At 48.1% G+C, this 10,361-nt stretch overlaps 1 protein-coding gene across 1 annotated transcript in view; it reads right to left on the bottom strand.

The window, feature by feature from the left end:
• Positions 1-10,361, bottom strand: part of CTNNA1 (catenin (cadherin-associated protein), alpha 1, 102kDa) — a gene marked incomplete at its 3' end in the record, with an annotated part of 40,507 nt that overhangs the window by 20,007 nt on the left and 10,139 nt on the right. Inside the window, exon 3 of the mRNA XM_010141566.1 lies at positions 6,873-6,965. Within this exon, the coding sequence (XP_010139868.1) occupies positions 6,873-6,965 (93 nt within the window). The remainder of the gene's footprint in view (positions 1-6,872; positions 6,966-10,361) is intronic.

The raw sequence follows: 10,361 nt of genomic DNA, 5'->3' as shown, positions 1-10,361 counted from the left end.
ACTAGAGCTGAGGACAAGCCAGTGGGGTAATCAAGTGTCCCTGTGGAGATAAAGATCAAACTACAGCTTAGGGAACCCGGACAGGTACGTCAGCACTCAGGAAGAAATGCAAGACAGCAGGCAGGGCTCAGCAGCCCTTTTTTTGGAGCACATAATTTCCACGCGCACAGCGCTCACAACATTCCGTTTCAGCAGGGGTGACAAAACCCTTCACTCCACAGACAGCTTAGCTCTTACGTGGGCAAGTTATGCCGGACGTGTCGCACACGTCTGCTTGAGGCAGCGTCCCAGGGATTACTGACAAAACCTGCCAATTAGCAGTTCGAGTGGATGTGCTCATACATCCAGCACAGAGCGACTGATTTATTCTCCAACAGATGCTGAGATGGTCGAGAGAGAAGGGATGCTGGATCCTCAACAGGCTGGGTGTAGCAGGACCAGGATTCCATCATTATCTGAACGCTCGGGAGGGCAGGGACTGATTAAAGTACGCTAATTCTTCTCCAAAACCAAGAAGCATTTGGAAATTAATTTAAAATCTGAGTAACTCTTACAGGAAGGAGATAGATAGATAGATAGACAGACAGACAGACAGCTCAACAAATAGGAGGAACATGTCCAGACTACCTGAAGTGCAGCCGCTTCCATGTAAAAGATCTGGCAGTTTCAGGGAACTATTCTGCAATTCAGAGCTGCTCAAAACGCTGCCAGAGCACTGCGATCACCATGACTCACTGGAGTTGTACAAAGCAAAGACTCAAACAGGGACATTTCGAGACTATCCAGAAGGAAATGAAGCATGGCAAGGAAACACTCTTTTTAGAAGTGCTTTGTTTCATGCAGCAATTGCAATGTTCAAGTCAGCCCAACGCTCGATAAGGTGGTTGCAGTCACCTGGAGTCGCCCTCCTCCGCCTCGCAGCTCCCTGCGGCAGCGGCCAGGACTTGGCAAAGTACACCCCGAGAGCAAGGAGGCGTTGGATTCAACAGACTTGTCACTGATGTCTCAATCCGTACCTCAAATCATGTCTTTCATGGGAAGAACCTGCTTCGTTTTCCTCCCCCCACCCCCTAAAACTAGAGATGTCAGACTGAATTGCTGTATTTACACCTTGGCAGGGCAGGTCTCCCCAAGGTTCCCCGCAGAGCGACTGCTGCCTGGGTTACAAGACTGCGGCTGCTTTGCCCAGCAGCTCTCTTAAAAAGGACAGCTGTTCCCGATGGAGAGAACCATCTCAACCTTAGATTTGCTTCTTGTGGGTAAATGAAAGCCACTGGGTCACCCAGAACTCAATTTTTTAGGCTTACTTTAGGATGGCTTCCAGCCTGCCCTTTGGAGCACCCCACCTGAAAGACTGACAAGGCTAGAAGAAAGCTCTGACACGTGGTGGTCGTCCACAAAGACAGTCTGGAGCCCTTGGCTGGCATGGCCAAAGGCAGAAATGTCACTTGGGAGGAGAAAACTATTGCCTGTTTATTTCGCACTGCAAGCTCTACCTGTTGTATCCTAACACAGTCTCAGAGCACACAATGCCTGAAGCCACATTTCAACAGCTACAAGCGCTTTTTAATTGTTGCCTCACTCTTTGGCAGGGACTTTTCACTCTCTGCAGGAGTCTGTTCTTTCTGCAGCTGGTTTAACTGTGCTCTGCTTGCTGCAGTATTGGCGTTTGGATGCTACTGTGCCACCAGAAGGGGCTTTTCAGTTTCAAAAGCTCTAAACCAAACACCAAGTCCTCTCCCCTCTCCTCACTACCTTTTCTTTACAACCAAAATACCTGTAGTTCCTAAATAACTCACTTGTTCTTTGTTTTTTAAATAAAGGCACTGATTTATCAGCTTCCTCGTGGCATTTGGGTAATGAGTTGGGAAGTAGCTCCATGGCCTTCAGATCCAGGATTCTTTGCAGTTGCAGAGGACTCTCCCCTTGCCCACGGGGGTTTTAATGCCCACAGTTTGCTGTGTTGAAGCACAGAGCTTTGTAAGAAGCTGCTCATCGTTTAATTTTACATATGCCAGAGGAACCTCCAGCATCCATCCATGTCTCCTTCCCTGCTCCTAATTGCATTTTGCTCTGAGTGGGGAGAAAAGGTTCATAAGCAGGATATTTCAGTCGGTTCCAGTTACATCCAGCCCCGGGTTTACATCCACATGTCTACGTGTGCTAACCCTCCACGTACTCCGCTACAGCAAAAAGCACTCTGCAGGCTCCGCTGAGCTGAAATGCCTGGGAGCAAACCACCGCGGAGACTGTTCTGCGCTTCCCCCAGCTGTAAGGCAGTGACCAGCAAGTGCACAGAGCTGGTGCACCACGAGAAGGAGGAACAGCTTCCTTTGAACCCCGCTACTGTGTTCCAGAGGATAAAAGGTACTTTGAGCACTTTCCTTTCCGGCACACGGTGACCGCAGGTGTCTCTGCAGGGATATTTACTCTCGTCGTTACAGGGCTATAATGACCCACAGACACCCCCTTTGGCTGGAATAACTTTTCCAGTTTGACATAGGCTATGGTCAAAGTATTTCCTGTTTGCATATCCTGCATTGATAATCACCCTATCGACTTCCCTGCATATGGAAAGAGCATGTTCATGTGTCTGAGGGCTGACACTACAGCTCCAGCCAATGCAGGAGCTGCCAGAACTTTGGTGCCCTTTGGTCTGGACTCCATTTGTGGGGCTTCATTTTGCATCTCACTGACTTCAGGTGCTGAGGCTCTGGGGAGACTGTGAGTCTTTCCTGGAAGCTGTTCTGCTCCTGCACTCCCCGGGCCACACCGTGCCTGCGACGCAAACCAGGGTCCTTCCACAGAACTGAATCCCTTTTGTCTTTGCTGCTTTTTATGCACCATTAACTGCTCTGGTTGCTAATGCTGGTTTTGATGGCCACTGCTGGCCTGTGCTGGCCCTTCCTCATAGCAATCCTGCACATAACAAAGCTGCATCCCCCGTGGTAAGTCAGTAACAGAAGTGTTTCCACCCGATGCCAATAAACTGCTGTGAGCACCTGTAATTAAACAGTCTGGAGACAGATCTGCTAGTTAGTACCTTCAAAAAATCTGACAGCCCTTCAAAGAGAAGAGAAAAGGGGACGATTGTTCACTGGTGTTAAGTCATTACTGCAGGAAAAATGTTGTCTCCTCCTCCAACCGCCACCAGGGAACCGGCAGTGACTGGGGACTCAGGGAGGAGACAGTCTGCCAGCCACATCTGGGCTGGGTTGGTTGGAGGAGGCAGGTTGTTTCTCTAAGACGCTGCAACTTCTAAAGAAGAGTTTTCACGCTATTTGGACCCTCTACACGGGATTCCTTGTGCTTTGGTATTTTGTCTGGCTGTGTCAGAAGGTGTGATCAGCACAGGTAACCATCAGCTTCATCACAACCGTAAGCAGCAAATTGCTCTTCAACCATTTCAAAACTGGAATGTGAAACAGCAGTTACTAAAACTCTCAGCCTGACTGCCATTTGGTTCGAAGCCTAGAGATAAGCTTCATGGAGGCTTTAAAGAACAAGGAAGTCAATGTATAGGTGGTAAAAGCAGCTGCAGGTGACAGCAGACTGTCACATCAAAAGGCTGGAGCAGCACTTTCCTTTCAAGCGGTGTGATGGGGCATTTTCACCGCTGCTTTCTAAACACCTACAGCCTGTACGATCAGAGACACTCTGATGGTTAAGCTCTCTTCTCAGACAGCTTTAATGCAAAACGCTGTTACAAAACAGCGCAAGTACTTCTTGGAAACAGGACTCAGAAGCCAGAGTTACGAGTGCGGATCCAGGTTTTCCAGTCGAGATAAACAAAATCTTGCGCTAATTTGCCATTGGCAAGCTCTGTGTTTAGCAAGAAGGCAAAGAAAACTTCCCCCGGTGCTCTGCTAGGCAAGTGGAAGCACAGGCAACTGTTCCAAGCATCTCACAGCAGTACTTTTCCATTCCCATTACGAAAAACATCTGAGGCGGTTTTTTAAAGCATTTAACTGTAGTGATGGAGGACTCTGTTCCTCCACCTCAGCGCCCCACGCGCTGGCCTGGTTCCCCCGCCACCAGGCAAGGCATGAGGCTGCAGAACTGCAGGAACCCCTGCGAGATGCTGGACAAAGTCGTTCCGCTTGGATCTCCAGACTTTCAGCAACCCATGTCCTCAAAATAAAAAGAATTCAGGCAGGCCTGTAAGTCAAGGCTTCGGCAAGAAAAGCACCAGGGACCCCCCGGAGCTGCCTCATGTCCCCCTGTCAAGCCAGACTAACAGAAGCCACCCAGGCAGTGGCTGCAGAGCATGCACAGCTCTAACGGTTCCCGCTGCACCATCCAAAGGGAGCTCTCAGTGCCACATTAAGGCTTCGACTGCACATTAATTTCTGTCTTAATTGGCTGGGGACTCGCAAGCAGGCAGGATGATATGCCTCTGGAGGCAGAGCTGACTTCCAGTAACACAGCCACGCTAAACACATTTAACTGCTTGCTTCTGTAGAAGCTATTCGGATGACAATTTTTCCTGCATCTTCTATTTCCTCGAATAATTACATTTCAAACCTGGGAACATCTGAACCTGTAGGTGACGCTGGCAATGACCAACTCTCGTCCGTACCAGCAAAACCCCCCAGTTTTCCCTAACCACGTTTGCTACTCCTGCTGCTGGCTCAAAAAGGCTGGTTACGGCGAGGGACTGAGGAGCTGCTCTATTTGAGATACAGCTTTTATAATTAACTCTACAGATTGATTTCCGCAGAAATCATTCTTTAACCAGGAGTTCCCTGAATGGCCTTTACTCAGCTAAGCTATTTAAGAGGTTACCTGGGACTCCAGTGCATTAAATTTCAGTTTCGTCCTTTCAACCACAGCAATACCTTGAATTAAATTTCATACATTGTATTTCTGTGTGATATTGATATATTCACTCGAGTTTCAGCAACTATTGTAATTACTGATTGACCTGACTCATTCTGAATTCAGCATCTTCCAGGAAAAATACTGCCTAAGCAAAAAAATAAAGACAGCTCATATTGGATTAAATTTGTATTTCACGCCTAATTCCCGGGTTTGTTCTGCACAGCCACCTAAAAGGATTCAAGAAGCAGCTGCAAATCGCATCAGGAATAAACTGCAAAATAAATAAACCTGATAACTGTCAAAAAAAAAGGTAACCAAAATCCCACCACACTGTTCTTTATACCTAGAAGCATTTAGAGATTAGGCAGAGTAATTGATGTTTGGGGACCGTTCAGGAGCGCTGTGGAGGACGAGAGTGTGCCGTGTCACTTCGAGTGGCACCAGACAAACTCCTGTGGTGGTGGGAGAAAACGCAAATGCCATGTGCAGACCAGTTTAGACAAGTGCCCCTAATTATCTCTCAAGACTCACAATGTGTTTAAATACCCTTTGGGCATTAAAGAATCAACCAGAAAACACGTAATGTAATACAAACGTACTCCTCCACGTGCTGTGAATGTCTATAGCATCTAATTTCTCGGTGACGACCCTGAAATAAGGCAAGACTGTGCAGTGGAGCATCTAAACTGCAGGCTTGGAAGTTCAGACGCGTGACCTCTGTAAAGCCAAAGCCCATCAGGCCCAGCCCTTGTCCCTGCAGAGATAGCAAAGCTTCCAGTGCCCGTTAAACTGTTATCCACAATCCCTGACGCCAAAGGTCAACAACTGCACTCCAGCAGGTGTGACTCTTGCCCAAAGTCTGTTAAATGTTTCCTGTTGACCATCACGGTGTTTATTTTATAAAGGAGGAGGTTTATTTAAATGGGCAGTTGTTGGAACAGCAAAGACGGAAGAGTTTGACGTACAGACAATTTCAGCAGTGAGGAAGGGAGAACACCCCCCAGAGCTGGACAACTTCAGAAACATTGAGACTCAAAGAAAAACTGACTTTAAGATGATTCTTTTCAACAGCATCGCACTTGTTTGGAACAACACGCACTAGACCCCCATACTCTCGGAGATAACGAAAAACCAGTATGTCCAGCCTAGCTGGTTACTTCAGGGAAGAGTGAGCCCTTACAGCAGTCAATGTGTATTTCTAACAGCTTTTCTTCCACATGCTTTGCTCCAACTGTACAAAGGGACCTTAGGTTTTAACAAGCCCCACACACCACCTGCCCCAGACGTGGGAGGCAAAGAACGGCTATTTGACCACGTTTTTGGAGTGCGTGTTTTCCACCAGCTCCTCACTACCAACCACAGCTTATTTGTATGTTTTAGATCTGAATTTCCTGTCGCTTTTAAAAAATGTAAATTACAGGAACTGGCAGTGCACTGTAGTCTTCAGGGGTTCATCCAAGTATCTAGTTCTTGACATTTAAAACATCACGCTGTCAAAATGGAAGAGGAGAGTCTAGGGCTTCTATAAACTTCATTTCCTTGTTTCCGTTAAGAAGTTGTTAATCAAAGGGTAGTCTCAGCCAGGTTCAGGCTCTTCACGCATAGCCAGCTTCCTCTGATCCTGCTCTATCAAGAAGATTTTTGGGGGCATATTTATATTCTGCTCAGGCAAAAAATAATAAATCTATAATTCATCTTACAGCATGCACGGGAGCGGCGGTAGCACCTTCACAAGACATCCCCCTGCAACGTGAATGCGCACAGTAAAACCACTAACACCTTGCTAGTACGTGTCTTGCAGGTCACTGGAATACCCTGGTCAAACGAAATAATTGTGTAAGAGAGACCCATTCATACCACGAATTACTTGGTCCTGTATTTGAAAATGTTTCCAAGTCTTGATACCTGCACTGTGTTTTGTTCTCTACGTATATTAAGAAAAAGGCCAAGTTCTGCAGCCAATCCACACACTCAGAGGGCAGAACATGCCCTACGCAGGACCAGCTGCCCACCCTCTTTGGGTACGTCTTATGTGCTAGAGTCTTCCTCACCTGGGGACACAGGGCTTCAAGCTGGCTGGCTGACATGCGAACCAACTTCACACCTTCTTCGTTGTTCGAGATGGAACAGGCCAAGTTGGCAACCTGTGTCAGAGGTGGGAGAAAACAAAACACGACTGTTAGAATTGGGGTTTATTTCCCTCTGGTGGAACCTTGTTTACCCAGCCCCAGCAGTGACCAGTAACCCATCGTGACAGACAAAGCGTCTGCGTTTGTTCACTGCTCACCAATGCTGACCGCACTGATGGCATCTCTCCTTCTCTAGCCAGAACACCGTAACATGGCAGATCCTACACCCGTAGTCAAATGGGACAGACAGATCAGTGTCACCAGCCATTCGGTTACGTTCTCTCCAGTAAAACGCACAAGAGCAGCACTGGCATTTCCAGTTATAAAGCCCTTTCCCACTCGAGTGAGACAGCAGCAACCACACAACTGAAAAACCAGTCCAGCTCCCATCCCCATGAGGATGCTGAGGTCCGCAAGCACAGGGACGCTCCCTTTTTCTTGAAACATTTCTATGTCCTAAAGACTCCCCAGCAGCTGGCCCAGGCCAGCAGCACAGCAGTGCTGCAAAGCTCTAGCTGTTCTGCTGGTGTGGCGCAGGGTAGACCTCCACGACAGGACCGAGGTGTTGGAATTAATCAGTTATCTCGCTCTGGCTTGAACCACTTCATGTACTTCTTATCTAGTCTAGGACTGCGCTATCAGGCATTGGCCTCCATTTTTACCATGATTCATCAAACAAAACCACTTGCTGGTTCAGGGGATCTCGAAGATCCATCCATAATCCTCCACAATTCAAATAGGATCTCGTGATGCTAAAAACTCAACTCTCAACCCTTGACCTGCTGCACAGCAGCATCCTTAACTAGGTCATCTGGAAACCTTTGGTAAACAGCTGCCTTTAAGAGCACGCAGGACAGGGACAGCACAGGACTCTCTGGTAATTGAAGGTATTCCTCATACCGGAGCTACTCTCAGGGGAAGGGAGTCTGAAGTGAGTCACATTTCTCAGGTGACAGGTGAATGACAAGTGTGTTATTCTGAGCCATTTGAGCACGGAAAGCTGTAAAAATAGCACCAAGTGAAGGGAGACGAACACGGAGTACTGTCCTTTCAGAGGCAGAGCAACCTGAAGCCCCGTGAATGTGCTGGAAGACATCCCCACAAGGCAGCCCGTGCTCAGCCACACCGGCAAGCCCGGCTTCTCCACAGACGGTACTCTGTAAGCCGGCGAGATTCCCTTCTCCCTTCAATTAATCTGTGCTGTGCACTCACACACAAGTCACTCCGAGGTCGTATCTGCAGCTGTATGACTCTGTGGACAAGACCCACATATTAAGAGGCGGAGATGTCTCCAGCTCGGGGCAAGGTCACGCAGCCTGCACCCAGCTTAGCCAAGGCTCTCCTCTGCCTTCGGTCTGCTACCGCGCCTGCTCCGGTCGCCAGGTCCGCTCCTCTCTGCCCAGCACCACCACCAAACAGTGCGCTCTGGGTAACGCCCCGGCAGAAAGGGATGTGAGTTTGAACACAGGGTAGGTTTTTTCCTGAAGATCTGCCACATCTTAAATCCCTGGTTCATAGCGGGCTGGAGCATATTCTGCTTTTGTTTAGAGGCTCAAAAGAATCAACAGACAATAAGATGCTGTGATTTAAAAGTCAAATAACAATTTTGCTGTTGTTTTAAGCACAGGTCATATTTCTGAGAAGTTCCACTTTGCCAATATTTTTTATGGTCCATATTTCCATGTCGTTCCTGCCTCTGCAGCAGCAGTTACAGTCTCTAGGAGGGAGAAGAACACAAAGCTCTATTGAGTAGGGGCTGAATAAAAGCGACATTGAAGCACTACAAAATCAGCCTCCCTGATATCTGGAGATGTTGTGCTCTCTCTCAAGCCAAGAGTGATGAATCAAGGGCACAGAAACCCCGCTCTGTCTGAATACAGAGAGGCAAAGAAGTTGATAATGGAGTGTCCCCGCCATGGCATGATGAAATTTCGCTTTTTTGCACAGTCATTTTTGAGCAGTCATTTTGATTCTGAATACCTCACTGATGGCAATTCTTCGGTGGAAATTGCCCACCCGGGACTGCCAACCCCCATGAAAGAGGTGTGTGTGCTGCCCTGACTGAGGGGCTTTGGCAGTTTAAGACAATCCAACTGCCACGTCCCAGCCTACCGCCGCGTCTCCCAACCTCACCGCTCCATTTTTGGCCAAAGCAAAGCTATTCGCTCGGGCGGGTTCGTTTCTCTGCCAAATCAGCGCACAAACTTCCCAGCAAACTGTTTCCTGCACCTCAGAGCGAAGCAGGGATGTGGCAGCAGCGGAGATGACTTCAGAGCGCTGCAGGACATGGCCCTGCATTCACAGCAATCCAGCGCGGAAATATTGGAAAACACTCACAAAGCTCTGAAAGAGCTACAACAACTAACGAATCAGGTTGTAAATGGTGTTACAATGAGGTATTCTAAACTGTCATTAATTATCAGCAGCTCTATAGCGTGAATTCTAACACTGCACAGAGCAGCTGAGCTGGGTGCTTGTGTGGTTGAGAAAATTAGCTTTATACCTGAGAGAGCCCATCGCCAATAATTCCTGTGTGATACCTGACAAATAACTTCAAACTCCCTGTCGGCAGAGATGATAGGGTCCCGCTGGCCAGTTATTTGAGAGTTACCATAATAAACAGGATTTTGCAGCAGAGATGGAGATCAACTACGGCCAAATTTGCTTTACAGCAGGCAGAGCACTCAGAAATCATACATTTCTAAAGCTTCCAAATGAAATAGAGCACCTCGAGCAAACAAAAACTCCCCTTAAATCAAACGTAAGTGAAATACTTTCTCCATGTCTCCAACAACACACTGACTGACACGGTAAGTGGTCAGACTTGATTTAGAAGGAACACTTGTGCTCGAGAGCAAAATAGCAATTGAATTCCCTCTGCATTTGTTCATTCCTACCATTCAATATCATCAGGCCCCTTTACATAAGCACTACTGGCACAGGCATCAAAGGAGACAAAAAATCACAAATAATGTAATCAGCCATAACGAGCAATCTCTTGAAGAAGTTAAAAATACATTGGGAATGAAGACAGACGGGAGAAACCAGAGCGGCGTGGCTGAGATACCTCCTGCCGCACTGCCAGCCCTATTTCAGAGCATCTTTTTGCTTCAGTGTCCCAGTTCAGTGCACGACCCTGTCCCAGCGATGGCCTCACCTACCCCACAGCGCGGGGGGGACCCGAGGCAGCTGCCCGCGTTTAGATGGAGGAGCTCAAACTCACCCCAAGAGACAGAGGCAGCGAGCACTAGCGAGAAGCGCGCAGACACAACCACTGCGACAAACGGACCACGGAACCGGTGCCAAGCCAGACTCATCTGGAAAGTGGGTTTCATGCACTGGTGAGTTTCTGGAACTCGTGGTGCCTTCGGTGGAGGCATTACGGAACCGGTTCCTTCTGGAGGGAGGTGC

This window comes from Buceros rhinoceros, unplaced genomic scaffold, assembly GCF_000710305.1.
Source record: "Buceros rhinoceros silvestris isolate BGI_N320 unplaced genomic scaffold, ASM71030v1 scaffold18438, whole genome shotgun sequence".
In the NCBI taxonomy this organism is placed as follows: Eukaryota; Metazoa; Chordata; class Aves; order Bucerotiformes; family Bucerotidae; genus Buceros; species Buceros rhinoceros.
Note: the sequence above shows the minus strand (reverse complement) of the source record. Positions and strands in the feature narration are given on the sequence as shown.